General features: G+C 44.9%; 2 protein-coding genes across 3 annotated transcripts in view; one reads left to right on the forward strand and one right to left on the reverse strand.

Moving 5' to 3' along the window:
• Positions 1 to 169: 169 nt before the first annotated feature.
• Positions 170 to 9,298, forward strand: LOC114017640 (uncharacterized). The gene is made up of 4 exons (XM_027814483.2): positions 170 to 3,074; positions 3,800 to 3,970; positions 4,275 to 4,447; positions 4,772 to 9,298. The coding sequence occupies exons 1-4, from the start codon at positions 198 to 200 to the stop codon at positions 4,896 to 4,898; spliced, it is 3,348 nt and encodes a 1,115-aa protein (XP_027670284.2). The 5' UTR covers positions 170 to 197; the 3' UTR covers positions 4,899 to 9,298.
• A 155-nt stretch (positions 9,299 to 9,453) lies between these two features.
• ZC3H6 (zinc finger CCCH-type containing 6) overlaps positions 9,454 to 18,997 on the reverse strand; it is a 28,925-nt gene continuing 19,381 nt past the window's right edge. For both annotated transcript variants that reach the window (XM_055725627.1, XM_055725628.1), the window contains exons 6-12: positions 18,447 to 18,563; positions 16,840 to 16,953; positions 16,150 to 16,257; positions 15,130 to 15,383; positions 13,972 to 14,492; positions 13,445 to 13,684; positions 9,454 to 11,876 (exon numbers count right to left, since the gene is read on the reverse strand). In XM_055725627.1, coding sequence (XP_055581602.1) covers positions 10,372 to 11,876; positions 13,445 to 13,684; positions 13,972 to 14,492; positions 15,130 to 15,383; positions 16,150 to 16,257; positions 16,840 to 16,953; positions 18,447 to 18,563 — 2,859 coding nt within the window. In that variant the 3' untranslated portion in view covers positions 9,454 to 10,371. The remainder of the gene's footprint in view (positions 11,877 to 13,444; positions 13,685 to 13,971; positions 14,493 to 15,129; positions 15,384 to 16,149; positions 16,258 to 16,839; positions 16,954 to 18,446; positions 18,564 to 18,997) is intronic.

Raw genomic sequence — 18,997 nt, forward strand, 5'->3', positions numbered from 1 at the left:
AACTCAGAGATTGTCCTCGACAGAAGAGCTTGACCCAAACTCTGCAGCTCCTTCAGAAGTGTGTTCCATTGCTCCACGCAGCCAAGCACAGTGATCTTAAACACTCCTGGGCTCAGCGAGTCAACGTCTCCAAAGACGACGCTTTCCAGCTGACGGAGGGGATCATCAAAGAGCTCACTTCCCTGCTCATCGACAATATGGGCAGCAAGGAGCCACAGGACAGAAATGGGACCTTTTCCCAGCACATCAGCAGGCTGCTGGCTCTCCTCTTTCAACCAGACCCAGCGCACCTCTCCGACAGCGAGTTCAGTGCTCATGTGGAAGCGGTCATTTTCTACTGCATGCTTCTAGCAGACTCGTCCAGGCCAGATCTGAAGCTGGACCTGGTAAAACATTGCTGGGTTCTGCTACGGCTGAGGAAAAGCATCTGCAGCCACGTAAGCCAGCAGGAGGGACGGCCAGAGCAAAGCTGGGGAGAAAGCAGGCTGGAGAAGGAATGTCACACCATGAGAGAGGAGGTGGAGAGTCTCAACCAGGCAGTGCTCACAGCTACTCTGTGCCAAATCCTCGACACCTTCTTTGAGGGTAAGGAGCCCCTCAGGCAGTTAGTTGGAGATGCTCTTAGCTTTGCTGGTACAGGGTGTTTTCCTGCAGGACAAGAAGGATTTTTAGAGAAGCTTCAGCCCCTCACTGCCACCTTCTTCAAGCATGCCCAGCAGATGCTCAAAGTGGCAGACTTTGTTCTGGCAAGGTGCACCAAAAGCCAAACTGCCAGAGAAATCAGAGAGTGGGTAGAGTACCTGGAGAGACTCCTCGCCAGTCTCCCTCCACTGCTCACAGAAATGAGTGGAAACACAGCCCAGGCGAGTGCTGCTCAGCAACTGCAGTCCTTGTACCACGCTTGGGCTGGAGCAACAGAAAGCCTCTTGTGGTGTTTTGAGGAGACGGTCAGCATGCATGATTTCCTTCAGCTGTCCGTCCAGGAAATGGCCAAGCACAGGGACCAGTCTCAAACGGCTCTGGGAAGTCAGGATCCTGAGCAGTTCTCTTGGCATGCAACTCGCCTCACCAGCTGGGCTCGCTGGGTGGTTGAAGCTACCACCAGGTACGTGGACAGAGCCACAGACCCCATTTTCAGGAACGGCTTGCTGGTTTGGGTTGAGCAACTGGCCAACTCCATCCTTGAGCTGAAAGCGGTCACAGCCCTTTGTCCAGAGAGACTCTCCTGCCTCCAAACGAGGGATGCCTTTTCAAAGGCAGCCAGCTGCCTGATGGATACTGCTCACCACGTCCAAGATGGGCTGGATGGGTCCAACCACCCAGATATCCTCAGCCCTCTCCGGGAACAAGTGCGAAGCCCTGATGTTGCAAAGGGGCTTGAACTCAGCCCATTGCGGGCTGGGCTAAAAGCCATTACGGATGAGGCTGCATTGCCAGAAGACATCTTAAGTTGTCCGTCTTCACGACCAGGTAACTCACACCCATACACTGTTCCAAGGAAAGGAGACACACACCCTGTCATTACAGCTCTCCTAGCAGCAACAAGAGCCCATGACATGGCAGGTGTGAATGCTGCTTGCTCCGCCTTGCTTGAACTCTGCAACAGCTGTATCAACGTGGCAAAGGAAGCGCTGCCCGTTGCCAAGTCTCCCCAGGTGGAGACGCTGGGGCAGTACCACATGATTGTATTACTGACACCGTGTGTTATTTCCCTGGCCAGGGAAACAGCCCTAAGGCAGCTTCATCATTCAAGCAGACTTCTCCAAATGGCACTCACGCTCTCAGAAAGGATCTGTGAGACCAAAGAGTGTCTGGCAGCTGTGGCAGGCTCTTGGTATAGTCTGTCTCAGCAAATACTTGGCTTCATCTCGTCTGCAGACTTTCTGAGAGGCAAACAGGCTTTGGACGAGACCACAATGGGTTTAGCAGGAGCAGTTCAGTTAGCAGGACACATTGCAAGCATAGCCTGTAGTGAGGGAAATCCCATTTCCCCCAGTGTCTGGGAGAGCTTTCTACAGGTCCAAGCCAAGTTTTCACATGCTCAGACGAACACCAAAGTGTTACTTGAGAAAGCAGCGTCCTTCGAGGGCTCCTGCAGGGTGGGAAAGGCCAACCTGGAGTTGCACTGCATCGAGTGGGCTGTCAGCATGCATGTCCTGCTGGGTGCTGTGGATCGGTTCATAGGCAGGGATGTCCTGTTTCTGAGGGAGCTGAGAAGTGCCGTGAAGAACAAGCTTTGCTCACCGAGCCTCCTGGCTGCTGTGTCTGAGAACTCCCTGAGGCTGCAGGAGGCCGCCCGGCTCTCTTACTTGTCCTGCCCTGAAGACCATGGTCGCAGTGAAATCCTGGTGCTCAGGGAGGAGATAAAGGTGCTAATGGAAGCACTGCTGGATGCCTCCAATACTCTCTTGGTCTCTCCGCTCTCAACTGCCAGCTTGTACATTCGCTTTGAGCTTCTGCAGAGAGACTTGGCCCTCAGGGCCAAGGCGTTATTGCTTCACCTGGAGAAGGTCAACACCGAACACCTGCGCGTCATCCGAGATGTCGTGGGACCAGCCCTGTCCTCCCTCTCCCAAGAGGAGAGAGAGAGGAGCAAACAGGCCTTTGACGAGAAGGCAAGTCGGCTAATGGCTAATGTAGAGTGGGTCAAAACCACCCTCCAGGACATTCTGGAGGCCAGCGCTCAACTGCAATCGCAGGCAAACCTGCTCTCCCTTGCAGACCACCTTCTGGTCCTCACGTCTGATGCAGTGGGCAGCGCCAGCCAGCTCTTCCAGGGCTGCCAGGACGAAGGGCATCTCCGCCTAGACAGTACTGTCTGGTACTGGTCAGCAAAGGCACACTACCTTGTCACACAGCTTCAGGCTGCCCGGGGCATCAGCGGACATGTTCTGCAGCTCATCAGACAATGCTTACAGAACGCAGGGGACCAGCACTTTCCAAGACAATGCAACAGCAAAGCCAAGCTCTTCCCAGCCCAAGAGCCTGGTGCTCTGAGCCACACCACGCCAACAGAAACCTGCCCAGGCAGGAGCGGACAAGCAAGTGGAGCTGCCAGGGAGGCACATAAAATGGTAAAGTAGCTCCTTCCCCCATCAGCTCTTACTGCAGGGTGACAGTGAGGGCTGTCTGTCAGTCCTGGTACTCACACCACAGAGCATTAAGATAAGTGATGTTGGCAGGGACCTCTGGAGGTCAATAGTCCAACCCCCTGGCCACCATCAGTTAGATCAGGTTGCTGGCTGCCCTGCTCAGCCGAGTTCCGGATATCTGATCTGATGGGCACCCTTGCATAAAGACACGCGCATCTCCCAACGCTGTTCTGGAGGGCGGGGAGGCTGTACTGCTCTCCCTGCCCTGAAACACGACCTGTCTCTGCTCAGCTTGCCTCCCCACAAGCACCCTTTGGGAGTACCTCCAGCTCCACTCCCACAACTGCTCGGTTGTCAGGAGCTGGCAAAGGCTCCAGTACACGATCCAGATCACTTAGCACAGCAGTTTAGAGCACTTAATTGTACTTCAGAATCGTGAGCGCTGTCAGCTCATATGACAGCTACCACCCATTTGGAGATAGCTCCTGGAGACAACGGCACACAGGGTATTTGGATGGGATAGTCCCACTGTGGGTGAAGGCAGGGGAGAGAAGGGCTGGCTGGGAAGGCAGAGCAGACCCAGCGAGGTGGTGGGCAGCTCTCCCATCTCCTTTACTCACCAAAAACTGCTTCAGAAACACACAGGCAGAGGCTTCTCAGCACCAAATTCTCCAGACTTCGCATCTGTTCAGTTATTGTCTCAACAGCACCAGAACGGTCCTCCCAGCATCTCCCTTGCCAGCAGCCCTGCGAAGAGCGAGAGAGAAAACAGTGACACATGGCAGGGTGGCCCCAGCAAGATGTCCCAGGTCACCAAGGACATGGCAACAAGGATGATTCACATGACTCAGTTCCTGAGGAAGAAGGGCCCCATCTTGGTACGCAATGTTTCACCCCCTCCACCCCAGCACATTTTTTCCTCAAGAGCACAGTCAAAGCCAGTGAGAGGCATGCCCAGTGCCTGCTGAACCCCCTGCCTTACCCCACTCTTGTTAAGAGTGGCACCAGCTGTATTTATGCAAAGCACTAGAAATTACTTCCTCCTGATTAGATGTGAACTTGGTGTCCAGTCCTTTCCTTGCTTCAGAATATATCCTGGCTTCCTGGACCCTCTTCCCTGTCTTGCAAGAGTCTTTTTTTCTTCTTCTCTCCTCAAATATATTTATTTCTATTTTGTTTTAGAGCAAGGACCAGCTCGTTGCCTGTGCAAGGCAAATGGCTTCCGATGGGCAGGTGTTTGTTAGATTTGCCCACATTGTTGCGAAGCACTGCCTCGACAAGAGATGCTCTGCGGAGCTGCTGCGCGCCGCAGAGCAGACCTACAGCATCAGCAGCCAGCTTGGCATCGTGGCCAGGTGAGTTGCTGGGGTCAAGGACAATTCCTCCCAAGGCTGGTGTTCCCCTTTTCAAAGGAACAGGCAGGGTTGGTCTCCAGAGGTCCTTGATGGCTTCTGGGTGTAGCCCTTGGAGTTCAGTTACAATCCAGGGGGTTCCCTCTCCTCTTCCTATTGCTGTAAACAGCCCTTTCCTCCCCTGGTGTGCCCGCCTCTCTGGAAACCTGCTTTGAGAGCACAGGGGACAATCTTCTGGGTTGGGAGGGACTGACGGAGTACTGGCCACACAGGGGAGGAACACTGTCTGATGTTCTCCCAGTAGAATCCTTTAAAATATCTTCTAAGGGTAAAAGCAGTCACAGCAGAGAGCAAGTCGTCTTCTGAGCTGCTCGTGAGCAACACACAGAACCTAATTCAAGCGGTTTTGCACGTCCTGAAGGCAGCAGAGGCAGCATGTATCAAAGTAAGTTAATGCTGATGCCATCAAACACGTTTTGCAAGGTGAGTCCACACCACAAGGAGCTCCTGCAGCCGGACCTCTGTTGACCCCAGCTGGGGGTAAACATTCCTCCTGTGATGTTATTTTATGCCTTTCTGTCTTTTTTCTGAAGCCCACTACACATCTTTCCAGGCACTGAATCTGCTCTGTCACTGCTAGATGACTCCGAAGTCATCTTCAGCTGGTCTGCTTCCCCTTTCATTTTTGGATAGGGGAGCAGCAGCATCTTGTTGGAGGCCTTTATTTGGCAATAGTCCATGTCAGTGTTAGCCTCTATGTTGTCTCAAGGTGAGCTTTCATCAAAACTCCCAGGAGCTTCCCTTGCAGCTGCCAATGGTGGCTGACTGATCCGACTGTAAATAGTTTGTGAGAGCAGGCTTTATCTGAAAGCACTCAGAAAACAAGTGCAAGTACAACCAGACCCTCCACTGATGCAGTTTTCCATCCTGTACCCTGGCCTCCCATATGATCCTACAACTCTTGCTGAGCTCCAGCATGTCTTTTTAAGAGAGGCATGGTTTCTACTAGAATTCCGTTGGATAAACAAATCGGCTACAAGGGTGAAAAAGTTCCACCTGTGGTTAATTGCTCATGCTGCTAAAAACTTAGTATTTGTGTCCATTTTTTACTTTGCTGATGTTGGCCTGAAGTAACTGCCCATTCTTTCACCTTGACTGTCCAGATTACAAAGTCCTTTATGACCTGGCTTGTTCCCTTTGGAAATTTCCCTGCTTATCAATAACTTAACTATACTGCATTCCATTTATCTCTCTGTAAGCAGGTTTTTAACCACTTTTAAGCGTTTTAAGCATTAACAAGTAGAGAAGCCATGCCGATCACATACACATTGATGCATTCAGACTTGTGTATTATTTAAAATACTTCAAATGAGTTCATATACAACAGTACGTTAAAGCATATATTTTTATTCTAATAGGGTTTGCAACAGCCCCCGCCTGACTCTGAAGAAGAAGAAATAGCTGCTTTTTGCATGCAGTGGAGAAAAAAACTGTTGTGGCATAGAGCCAAGGAGTTTTTAAATTCAGACAGGGATGAATTAGGGCTCCGCAAGACTCAGGCAGGGGCTGAACCCACCCTGACAGCTATAGTGCAAGAACTGTCACCTCAGACGAAGAACATCCCCCAAGCATCCAAAACCTATTAAAGGACACACAATTACCGACAGCCACCCGTAAAAACAGGAAAGGGCATCTGCTGGAGGGGAACGGCATCGCTAACTGGCCTCAGCAGAACGAATGCGGCCCGCGCTGCACTCCTCCCTGCTCACATCTCTTCTGCTAGAGCTGCTCTTGCAGGACTGAAAGTGCAAGGCCTGAAAAGGCTTCTGTGTGCTGGCCACTCCTCCTGTGGCACCTTCTACCCTGCAGAGACACTGCTTCCTTCTGGCGACTGAACAAAGCAAAGGATAAAATGATGCCACACATTAGTGTATTTCCTAAGGGGCCTCTTATCCAGAATGTGTTTGCAGTTGAGTAATAAGATGCGATACCAAGACACAGAGGACATAGGAGCTGGCAAAGACTAAGATCCCATGAAAGGGAAAACAAAGGGTTTCCTGTTCAAGTAAAATATCATTCATTGATCTTTGTTACCTGGCACAGGAGTCACTGAAACCATTACTCTTGAATCAACGGCTACCAAGTGGAGCTACAGTTCTTTATATTCATATACTGCATGCCCCTGCCCAGCTGCAAGCCAGATCTGGCTCTTACATCATCAGTCAGGCTTTTTTTTTTTTTTTTTTTTTCTTTGGCAAATATTGCTAGCATTTGAAGAGGTACCTTCATCATCATCATTACTGTCAGTAACTGCTGGTTCTGCATTCTTCAGCACCCAAGATGTGAACAGAAGGATGTAGGAAGGCACTTGCAGCACTCTGTCAGCTCCTGCATAAGAAAGCCTCAGAGCCGGGAGGTCTTTCTCAGGCCCCTATCTTTAGCACACTATCAAACTAGTTTTGCAACCATCACCTTTTCCTGTAGGCATAGCAATCCCAAATACTGCACAGGAAGGGCAATCAGAGATACGTAATCCTGCGGAAGAGCCAGGGCACTGGGTGGGGCTCATATGCAAAATACGAACTCAGAGGGTAATGTGAACAAAGGCGCTACAAAAGCTGGAGGAAAGAAGAACTGAATGCGAAGGAAGACTAAGGGATAGGATCTGCCAAACAGGACTGTAATTAATTATTCTCTTCTTTGCAAGAATAAATGATTTAATTTGCACTATGAAGGATTCATGCTAGTCTTCTCATCATGGTAGAAATATTACAACAGGCTACCTAGTTTTAAAACAGGGTAGAAATCTCCCCTACATGTATTATCATGGGGCAGCAAACACCAGGTAGTGATCTAGCAATGCTCAGTTTTTCTGCAGTGTGGAGCACAGATGGGATCAGAGACAAACATTTCAGTTTCCCATCCCCAGCCCAGCAGAAGTGGGGAATATTCGACCCTGCAGAGAAACAAGACCTTTCTCCCCCAAATCCCTCTCAGCCCCAGGACTCTCTTTTACCCCAGAGCAGAACATCCAGTGGTGATGATCACCCACCTCACAGCTACATGCGTCCAGAGCATCCAGGGCCAACGACACCGGCTGCTCCCGCTACTGCTCTCCGTGTCCGTGCTTCGCAGCCTCAGAGGGCCGAGTTGCAAGCGTCCGAGGGAAGCGGCGCTCCCTGCCAGCACACTGCACTGGGGGAAGGGACAGAAAAGAGCCTCCCCTGCAAAACACAATCAATCTGCACAACAGATCAGACCTGACTTTCCCAGTGGCCGCAGCCCGTTCCAGCCCACCTCCATGTGGCAGGACTGTCCCCACCTTCCCCACGTCAGACAGTTTTTACCACTTGCGCTGTAGCAACAAACCTCCTCCATCTTTCGAGGGCAAGCAGTAGCAGCGGGCACACTGGAGACTCTGGGAAGAAAGCTGCAACAAATAAACCACCGGTGGATGGAGGAGCCAAGCAGCATCCCACAGATCCTCATGCCGCAGCTGGAGAGCCCCACGGGGACCTGCTGGATCAAGGCCAAGGCTGGATCTGGGAAGAAGGAAGGAGGCAGTTAGACATGGAGACAACGAGCCGCAAGGACTAGTTGGCCCCTTCTGAATTACGTTTCCTCCTTACTCCATACCCCTTCTTCTCCAAAATAAACTGTATTGTATTAAAGATGCTGAGGTGGCAGTGGATCTCCAAGGTTCAAAGGCAACACTCTGGACCACCCTACTGGAATACACCCTGCAACTCCAAAACAGGCGCTTCACCAGAGCAATGGCAAACCGCCCAAGATCCCCTTCAGTTGTCTCAACTGTAAGGCATGTCACTTCGCTCTCGGTATCAAAGCTTTTCCTTTGACTTTCATTTTTCTAGTACTTTCCAAAAAAACACAGAGAATCCAATTCAGTGATGGCGTCAGCACCACCCTACAAGAAGCTGTAACTTCAGGTCTGAGCTGCGCATCCTGCAAGTACTTTCCACATCTAAATGTGAAACCACACGTCTGGCTTCAGTACCGTCACTTTTCCTCTTTGTTCCCCTACCAATCCACATGGCATTTCCAAACTGTTTCTACTTTTCCCTGCTGTCCAATTTGCTGGCTTCTTTTTTTGATGAAATTCTCAAACAGCCAAACTTGTGACCAGATGAAGAAGAAGTAATTATGTAGGACTAACAGATTACTTCAAAACAGCAACCACATTTCACGTCTGTTACCTAGTTTTCAATTATTTGGATTGAGCATGGTTCAAAGCATTGTAAAATCAATACAATTTATACTCTGCAAAATTAGGAAGGCCATTATTGCTTTCCACGATGTCTCCTTTGCCATGTTTTGTGCATACAGAAATCAGCAGCTTCCCTCGGTTCATCCAAGCTGTGCTCATCAATGGAAGACGACACATGTGTTCTTGCCCGTTTGTCTCACAGGCACAAGAAACCAAGACCTCAGGATTGGTGATAAGCACTATACTGTCGCAGTCGCAAAGCATTACTTGGGCCAACCAACAGAAGCAAAAAGAAGGTCACTGAGGAAGAGACTGAATGCAAAGAAACATTCTAAGTGGGCGGGAACCAGGTGGCAATTGAGCAGACGGCAAATTTTTATTGTAAACGTAGCTAGCTAGGTATGACTACATTTCCTCTATATAAAAAGCAACCCAAAAGGCAAAACAAGAGAGGCTTTGAGGACAGTTGTGCTCTCGGCATGCAACATCTTCAGAAACGAAAGAACATGCACGACATTTCTCACAGCAATACTGTTAATCGTAGTCAGAGAACAATGACGACTCTCTAAAGCAGCAGTCTGATCCTGGAACCATGCCCCAAGCTAACTCTGGCTGGATCCAGTACGAGGTTAGTTTAAACCCCCACCACCACCTGACTGTATGGTGGTGCCGTGACTGCACTGAACCCAGGTTTAGTCACCTGCATCCTTCAGACAGCCCCACTGCTCCTTCCCCAATGCTGAGCGAGCTGCCAACATGTCAACATCACAGTCATTACCAGACGTTAACTGTACCCTTTTTAATTTTTTTGTTAAAAATGTCATAAAGACACCATGAATACAAGTACTGCAGTTACATCAATACAAAAAAAGCAATACAAATTAAGCAGCTGAATACAAAAATACATTGAAATACATGAACACCACAATGTAACTTATAGCACTAATCAGAATTGTGTATGCGTGAAAAAATTAAATAAAAACCTTTTTTGTATTAGACAACTTAGGTATTCTCCACTTTAACAGTAACTTTCTTCTAGTTATGTACTTCACAATTTCTTCTATATACAGCATAGAATAAAATACTTTTAAAAGATATGACATTTTAATCCTCAATATGCGATATAGGTCTCTTTTACACTAAGAATATTGACTGCATGAATAAAAACTGTCAATGTCTTACATCAACCGATCTGAAAAGGAAGATCAACGTTTTCCTTTTAAATCATTTATGTAGGTTTTGAATCAGTTAGTAGGTTTGGCTTGATGCGTCAGACAATCCTTGTCAAACAGTGTCTCTCACAGTAATGTACATAATATTGCTTGTATCTATACAATCATACAAATGTGGCAATCATATCTAAATGTTGTTTATGAAAGAGACAGCTCACACATATACAGGTCTCGGACTTTCTTAATGACTTATTTACAATGAAAGTGCTTTTATCAGCTCTAACACAATACATGGGGGGGTTCTACATGTCAATTATTAGTCTCCCTGAAATTGGAAAAGTATTATATAGAAAATACCACAGCTTTGCAAACACTATAGCATACTGTATAACTGCATGTGGTTCTGAGATTAGCAGCTGAAAAGTGTTGATAATTATAATTTAAAAATAAATAAAGCAAAGAGGTAAACCAGTTACAAAACAGCAGAAAACTGCAATATTCACAACAGTAAAAAGACTTAAAATCAATTGCTAACAAAACGGTGAAGCAGTCGGATCGAAAGTCTTGAAAACATCTTTTAATGACTTATCATCTGATTCCCCATTCGGATCATTATCCTGTGTCTGAGTTACCTGTCCAGGCTGTCTAACCTGCCTCGGGTCGCTGTACTGCGGTCTGATTAATCCCGACAAAGCTTGGATAGGAAGATTATGCACCGCAGGTGCAGCGCTGGAGTGTTTAGCCTGAGATTTACTGGTGCTATTTGCTTTATCTGAAGTAGCTTCCGATGATGATCCTTCTGTATTTTTTTCCACATTTGAGGCAGCCTTCTGGAGCGACGTATCTTCTGAGAGACTGGGTTCATTTTTACCAGAATTTTTCAAAATACTTTTTTTCTGGTTCTCTCCATTCTCTCCTGAACTAGCTGGAGCTGTGTCCAATGACGAGCTGTGATCCCTTGGATCGTACAAACTAATACCGCTCAGTATCGAGCCTGGAGTTCCCAGTCTAACACCGCTTGACGATAATTTGGGGGCATATGGAGGCAGAGCATCTGGGTCAGGTTTAGTAGCCGCAGCTTCCGAGGGCTGTGAGGAGCCAGCAGCAGATCTGGCGAGGCGGGGGTCAAACTTCGGAGGGTGTGGATCCTTTGCGACTCCGTGATGCGTATCCGTGCTCGACAGTCTGTGGAGTCTGGGATCGACGTTTTTCTGTAAGCGGGGATCTCCTAATTTGCTTGAGCTACTGGCATGCGAATCTGCAGACGGATCCAAATAGCCGCTCCTGCCCGTTAAGCTGTTTTTTGCCTTTGCAGCTAGTCGTGGGTCAGCTGGCATTGCATTTGGATGGGGATCGTTTTTCAGATTCCGCAGTTTGTTAAGTCTCTGGTCAGCAATGAGTGGAGGAAGAGGTAAGTTGATTGAAGAGACGGGGTCAGGCTTAGGCAAAGGTATAGGGAGCAAGTCTTCGGGTGCCCATACAATATGCTTAGCAAAGTTTGGTTTCATCAGGGTAACATCCATTTTAATGTGGCTGAACTGCCTAAGCTGAGATCGGGGATCCCTTAACGTCACACCAGGCAAAGGTTCCAACGGTATCAGAAAAGCTCGTTCTCTCAGTTCTCTTTCCGAGTCCTCTTCGTCATCATCCATCCCTTTTTGCTTGACTTTAACTCCAGCATGCGCGTGGTGTAAATCTAGCTTTGCTCCCCCAAGGGACGAGCTGGCATGAGCACCGTCACTGACCTTGTGCATCCTGGGATCTCGGACGAGCCGTGGGTCCAGGGATGCCGACTCTGAAGGCTTTCTGGGGTTGGACCTTGGAGAGGCCCGAAGTCTCGGGTCAGCAGCCTGAGGCCCTGTGCCTTTTTCTTTTGCCAGCCGTGGATCGGTAGGAATACCGAGCATGTGCTGCTCTGTGGAATGTTGCTGACGATTCCTAAAATTTTCACTTTGTTTCTTTAATGTCTTTAGTATTGATTTAACACTGCTCCCCTCTTCCTCTTCACTACTGGAATACCAGTTGACATTGTCATCTAAAAAAAAAAAATATTCAAGCAAATAAACACCAGGGAATGCACCACATTTACTCATACAACAACTTTCCAGTAAAATCAAACAGAAAAGACCTGATATTAAATCATCACTCCCTGTATTATAACAACCGTAATCTAAAATGATAAAAATAAATTTCAATGAAGAACTGACATAACAAAAAAACTGTAGCTAGTTGAGATACTCCCCAGCTCTGCTGCATTCCCTCTACATATCTCTCTGTCAGCATTAAACTGGGAAAATAACCTGCTTTCAAACAATTATTTCTATCAGTACTAGTAGAAGAAAACTAACCCATTTAACATCTTGAGTCTTGATGAAAATGACCTTCATCGTGGGATGGCAGAATGAAAAGTAAAATGACACCTTACAGCAGCCTTGAAAACAGATGAATTACAAATGTGGAACTTGCTGCCTTATTACAATCCAAATCACAAGGTTTTAGGGAGAGGTCAAGATTCAGGAAGGGAAGAAATAAGAATTTTTAATTTTAAAGGATAAATTCTCAACTGTCATGCAATTAAGGAAGGCCTTATCGACACAGCTGTGTGCTCAGGTCCACACCTTGAACCTGCCTACTCACTGAAGGAGACTAGTGGTCTGTTCTGGCTCAGTAAAATGAGAAAGAAGATGAACACCAGCGCCATCCCCAGTACCTAATGCACAATAACGCGTGGTTCCACGCTGCTAGCTGTACCACACGAATATCCAACAGGGAGCAGAAGCAGTTAATAGGAACGTTTTTCCTTTATGCTGCTTTCCCAAAGCCCTCCAGACAGGAGGACCAGTCACTCTAGAACACTGGTGAGAAGGCTTCACTTCCAAGTAGATAACTCTAGGTCACTCTGGTTTTGTATGGAGCTGCATCTCCAAGCTCACTCTCACCATTTGATCAGAATTATATTGGCAACGCCCTTAAAAACATTTGATACAGCCACTGCCTTTTGGTCACACAGAAGACACGTTTCTGGTCACACAGCCTAGCAGCCTCAGAAAAGAGGGCAGCAAGCCAAGGGACAAACGTAGCCTGTGTGGCTGAATCTGATCGGCAGGCTTACTGCTCTGCGCCATCCAGGTTACAGAAAAGACACTCGAGATTAAACACTGCAGATTTCAGGTATCACAGAGGGAAAAAATACTGCTCTAGAGAAATGGAATATGCAAAAAAAGATCAAGAGGCATGACTGAATAAACAGAACCTAAGATGTGCCTTGCAGTACTGGCAGTCAGAAATAACCACCTTTCTGTTTCAGTCAGGGATTTTAAGAAGTAATTGAGCAACACAACCTTTTAAAAGTGCAGGCTATATCTAAAAATTACCCACAGATCTTTCTACTTGGAACTGGAATGAAGCAACTAAGCCTATACTGAAGTCCTAGAACAAGCTGGGAAGGAAAGCAAGGATATTCAGCTGAAAATACTGTGCTGATACTTGCACATTCACAGAAATTGTGAATGATATCATGATGAAAATCCAAGTAAACAGATTTGTCCCAGGCTAATACACGGACAGTAAGTATGTTTAGAACTTTAACAAAATTATCTTTACCTTCATCCTTGCTCATTGCCCTCTGACCCTGGCTGCTGACAGAGTCTCCATCTCTTTGATGCTTTTGACTAAGTCTTACGTACAGGGCCTTCTGCATCGCCGGAAGAAAATCCGGCACATTAATGGCTGGTTTGTGGCCCATATGGCTACTCATGCAGTCTGACTCGCTTCCACCTTGGTGCGACTCTTGAGCCATGAGGTGAGCCTGGTGATCTGCAAATTCTCCATGCCATGTTCCATCTGCAGTACAAAAAAACCCCAAAACAAAACAAATTAGAAGCTATCCTATAGAATTTTTTACAGCAGAGGAGATAAAACATAAAACGCCATCAAACAAAACTGATGTGACTTATATCACAGAACTGGGAAGCACCAGCTGGGAAAGCCTATACAGCAAAGACATTCCAGGAGGTTTGGCTTTCTATCCAAAATTCTTTCAGTTGCTCAGCTTTGGAGCCATGACGTTTTAATACTGCACAACTACAAAGCACCGTATCAAAGAACAATTAATTTTTAAATCTCCTTACCACCAGAGTTATTAGCTGGCTGGAAGTTATGTACAGCTTGATGAGAATAGTAATTGTCATAGAAATCAGCTGGGTTCTGAATAGGCTCATAATTCATATTGGGCTGCCGTTCACCAGGAATCTGCTGGTATTGTGGCCCTGGAGGACAATGATTCTCTCTTGGCACGTTCACCATATGTCCTTGAACTCCCGGGGCATTGTAAGATCCACTGAGACCCGGCGGTGTGAGAGGCGGACCACCCTGCTGTCCTTGCATAGGCATACCAGTCTGGTTCTGTGGTCCAAGAAAGCCTGGTGGAACACCCTGCATAGGAGGACTCTGCGGCATTCCTGGGCCTTGAGGCCCTGCGCATGGATGATGTCCAGGAGAACCTGGGTGCATTGGTGGCCCGTTATGACCTTGTGACATGCCAGGTCCTGGCCCTGGACTTGAACCTGGATTATACATATGCTGAGAGTGCGGGTCGTTTCCCTGAAACGGTGGTCTTGGCGGTGATGCACTGTTATAGAAGGTCGGTGGCCTGTAGGCAAAAGAAAATTAATGAGTCAAATTATGCACCTAAAGATCAACAGCCTGTTAGTTATCTCCTCACTCTTACAGACGTCTGCTTGTACTTATTTGATCTTCAGTTGGATAAACATTTGGAAGCAGCAAAATAATTTTTGAAGAGAAATATACAAACTATATACATCACATACACATCGTAACACATGAAGAGCTTGTTTGGAAGTAGAACATTTTTTCAATATAGCATCATGCAGAACTGGACTTTGCTTCGACAAAGGGTTTTAAACATCCCAGGGCCAACAGTCTCCATCAGGAGTCTCCGTTAGGTTTGATCAAGAAAAAACAACCTATAAAAAGACTGCAGGAGAGAATGAACCTTGCTCAACCTACACATGAGGACAGGCAAGGCAGGCACAGAGCCAGAACAAGAACCAATGGAGTGACTTTCTGGAGGAAGGTCAAGGTTCAGTAAGTTCTCCTCTATGGAAAGCAATAAATAAGTAAATAATTGCGATAGCCAACATTTGACAGATCATTAACTTAAGCAATACATTCGGAAGTATATACTGCCGACAGAAACAAAGAGAATTGTTTAAATATTTATGCAGCCATGCTTTAAGGAGAGTTCTACACAAAATTCTGAAACCTACTTTTTTCCAATTTTGTGTGCTAAATCCACAGTAGGCTTCACAACTATTTCAAAAAGAGATGGGATTTTCTTATATTCTCCTGAAGGATCTTGATAATTTTCAATGTCAGACTCAGAAAATGGATATTGCTCTGGCGGGGTTGGCAGAAGTCCAACACCCGGTGGTGGCTTAGGGAGGGGAACTATGCCACGCTTTCTGAGTTCCTCCAGTTCTTTCTCATCTTCATTTTGTGGTTCCTCCTCAGTATTCAAAACCTAGAACAATGCAATACAGCAAACACTTCATAAATTTCACAGTATATGCAATTCAATTTAGTCTTGCACTTTCCTTTTAAATATAATTGCCCTCTGCAATACTACTATATATTCACATCAAATTCAAATGCACTATAAATCTATTATTTCTTGTTTTGCAGGACACTGATTCGCAGTTAGGAAGAAAACTATTTCTGCAGCCAGGAAGGGACAATTTCACACAAGCCCATTTCCTTCACACAGTAGTGAGAGAAGCTGAACGACTCAAGTCTAAGATTCACAATGTTTCTAGTCTTAATGTAACTTTTCTGTTAAGGTCTGTTGTATAGTAACTGGAGAGACACGAATATCCTACTTAAAACAAAGGTCAGCATCTCATGAACTGTCCAGAGGAGGCACCTTGTTCTTTTCTCCACCCTGAGTGCAGAAGTCAGCTAAAGTCAGACAACATAAAACCCACACTTCTTGTTACAGACTACATGAAGATTTCCACAGAAAGGGACGCAAAAGAAAGTTCATGGGCAGAAAGATGAGTTGTGAAAATAAACGAGTCTGATGTGGCTAAAAATAACTGAATAACTGATGGTGAAGGAAATTCCTGGTATTGAAACTGGTCACAGATTTACTGTGCTAAGGAGCAACAGGGAATTTTAACATTGCTAGCATTTAGCATCACACTCCCTGAGAATTTCACAGAAATTTCCAGCACACACACCCCGCTTCATTTAGCAACAAACCTTATGTTTACAGACCATAAACTGCTCACCTTATCCAACAGCTCTTTTGTTTCTGCAGTCAGGGGAGCATGAGAAAATTTGCACTTATCTCCTTGATAGCATTTTGCTCCTGTATGGTAGAACTTGCAAGGGAATTCATGTAAGCAATGTATTAAGGATTCCTAACAAAGGCTGATTTCTAGTTCACACTGGCAAGTTTATAAAATTCAGCTGTCAACTATCTTTCAATTTTTAACCAGTACTTAATCTTTCCAAAGCAATATGTTAAGAATTTTGAAAGCTAATAACCAACTTACTCCTAGTTCCATTTAACACTCTACTAATGTCCTTAACATTATTTTTGACTTGATTCTAAAATTACTATTAAAAGATGAAGGTGTCAATTCCAGAGTATAACACAAGTCCTTTAGAACAAAACAGATCAGGGTTTTAGAACTATGTGAACAAATGCATCTAACTTCAAGGGGGTTTATCTTTTAAAACATTACAAATCCTTAAAACATAAAACAAGCCAGTAATTTTATACATATCTTCTCCTCCTAAGTATATGAGCAGAAAAATAATCTTTTTGTAGTTAATCTACATAGTCTTTGGTATAGTCTCTTACGAAAAGAAATAGCTACCCTTAAAAATCAGTGATTTATCACTTAAATACTTAGAAATCAATTAAGAGTAAATATAACTTTCAGTTTAATTCAAGTGTATATATTTTTAAGGATATTGTGCAAATAAATGCAGTTCTCTCCTTTGGTGCAGTAACCCTGTATATAAAACTTGCAGATCTCCTTTTTCTTTTCAATCTCCGCATCATGATCAAATTTACACTGCTCTCCCTATAAATAAACAAACAAGAAAAAACATTATAAATCTGAAACACTGAGTAATTCCATTGCATATTTAAAAACAAGCATCCTCCTCAGCTGAATTTAAACTTTTTCTCTTTACTAACACAGAACTGCATTATTAGCATGTCCCTAAAAACTGTGAATAGGGCAGCCTGGACAGAGAGAAACACTTCCTGCATTGGGATTCAGAAGAATATACACAGCGGTCACAGAAAACAAGCTGCTCTTACTAGTCCCAGTTCTCCTCTCTCCACCTAGCAATCTGCACTAAAAAAGGCATTTGAACAAATACTTTACCGAAAATATTTTCTATCTAAACAATTATCTTGTTCTGAAAACCCCCGATTGTTTTAAGGGCACGCAAGAGAACTTTAAAAAGTCCAACAAGCAAAGTATTAAGACTCTTCATGTAGGAAAAACAGAGTCCAAATAATATCAAGTTTATATCAACCATATCATGTTATACATTAGGATAACTTTGCTGGAGAGGATTTTTGCGTATTTTTGTATTTGTTTTCATGAAAAACACACTAATTGCTCTTTCAGCCACTTGTTTTAAAACTGAAGGTGGCAGCAAACACTCATCTTGCTGAGGCACGGCATTCTGAAATATATAAAGGCAGCAGCATTGTTTTCAATTCCCCACTGGTTTGGGAAAAAAGCACACTGATTTTCACCTTTACTTTGACCATTTGAATAAGAAAAAGAACATGTTTTATCTCTAAATACACAGAAGAACCAAACATAAATTACGCACTCACTGATTCGAGAAGCATGCAGTTTTTCCTAAGTGTGTTTTATAACTGACTGAACTAGTCTGACATCACAGGATTCAACTCCACAGCAGCACAGGCTTCAAAATGAAGCAAAAGCAATTTTTTCTATGTAATAAGAGACTGTCTTGCTAGGGCTTTTCCTTGACAGCTGACTGCTCTGAATAGCACTCTCTTCTTTCTGCTGCTTTCCACTTGCTGCCTGAAGGAAGATGATTCTTTGGTAGGGAAACTATTACTACAACCCCACTTTTTACTTTAGAGAGAGAAATAATTTAGTGTAATTAAGCAATTCCTTCAATGTTTCAAAATTAGCAGTATCACATAACAGAGAAATAATCTAATACATTTGGAGATCATTGCCTATTTACAGATTCCATATTTATAAGATTTGATGTATATTTACATATGATACATTGTCAGTGGAATTTTATGATACTATCACAGATGTTTTTACTGTACATACTAATAAGCAAACAATTATTTTAAATAGAATTTGTTACAATTCAGAACATGCAACAGAGGTGCTTATTCTTCCACAAGTACTTCTGTTGACATTTATCTATAAATACTCAAAACATTAGAAATCAAAACACTGAGTTTCAACATGCAGGTTTTCTTTGTGTCAGCTGAAGTAACAAAGAACTAAGCATCTTCTCCCCTTCCTCACACCGAAGAAGCAGACTGACAGACACAGCGTATAATTACCTTAATACACCTCCCTTCAAGGAAATATTTACAAATTTGTTTGCCTTTGTGTTCCACTGTATGCTGATTTATGAACTCCTGACTCATATTAACCCATTTCTTCACTGGTTTGCCATCCTGTAAGAAAAATGAACATCCTACTGACGCTTACTTATTAAGTGCAGTTGCAAAAATATTAGAGCATACTTGGTGCACCAGTTACCCCAAAATGTGATTAACTATACCATGATTTAAGTTCTCAAAATTATTATAACCACAGCTCAAACTAAAGGTAAATATACATACTTTTCCTTAGCTACTTTAATGCAGAGTCTTTTTTATAAATGCAACCAAATTAGAAACTTACAACACAACAGACACAAATAACTTCACTGAATAGACAGAGTATCTTGTGCTTCATTTGCCAATGCTGGAAAGCAAGGCTGTCACCTGGCACCCAGCTAAGTCAGCACCAACTGCCCCTGATTAAGGGCACCTCTGCAGACAGCCAGGAGTTGAGTAATCATCCAGGCTGCACCATCTTAGTCACAACCCTATGCTTTGCCAATTGT

This window comes from Falco cherrug, chromosome 13, assembly GCF_023634085.1.
Source record: "Falco cherrug isolate bFalChe1 chromosome 13, bFalChe1.pri, whole genome shotgun sequence".
In the NCBI taxonomy this organism is placed as follows: domain Eukaryota; kingdom Metazoa; phylum Chordata; class Aves; order Falconiformes; family Falconidae; genus Falco; species Falco cherrug.

Excerpts from the sequence above, each read along its gene's own strand:
- LOC114017640 (XM_027814483.2), top strand. The coding sequence starts at position 198 with ATGGGCAGCAAGGAGCCACAGGACAGAAATGGGACCTTTTCCCAGCAC. Across the intron at positions 3,971-4,274 it reads GGAAGAAGGGCCCCATCTTG|AGCAAGGACCAGCTCGTTGC; the intron begins GTACGCAATGTT and ends ATTTTGTTTTAG. Across the intron at positions 4,448-4,771 it reads CAGCTTGGCATCGTGGCCAG|GGTAAAAGCAGTCACAGCAG; the intron begins GTGAGTTGCTGG and ends ATATCTTCTAAG.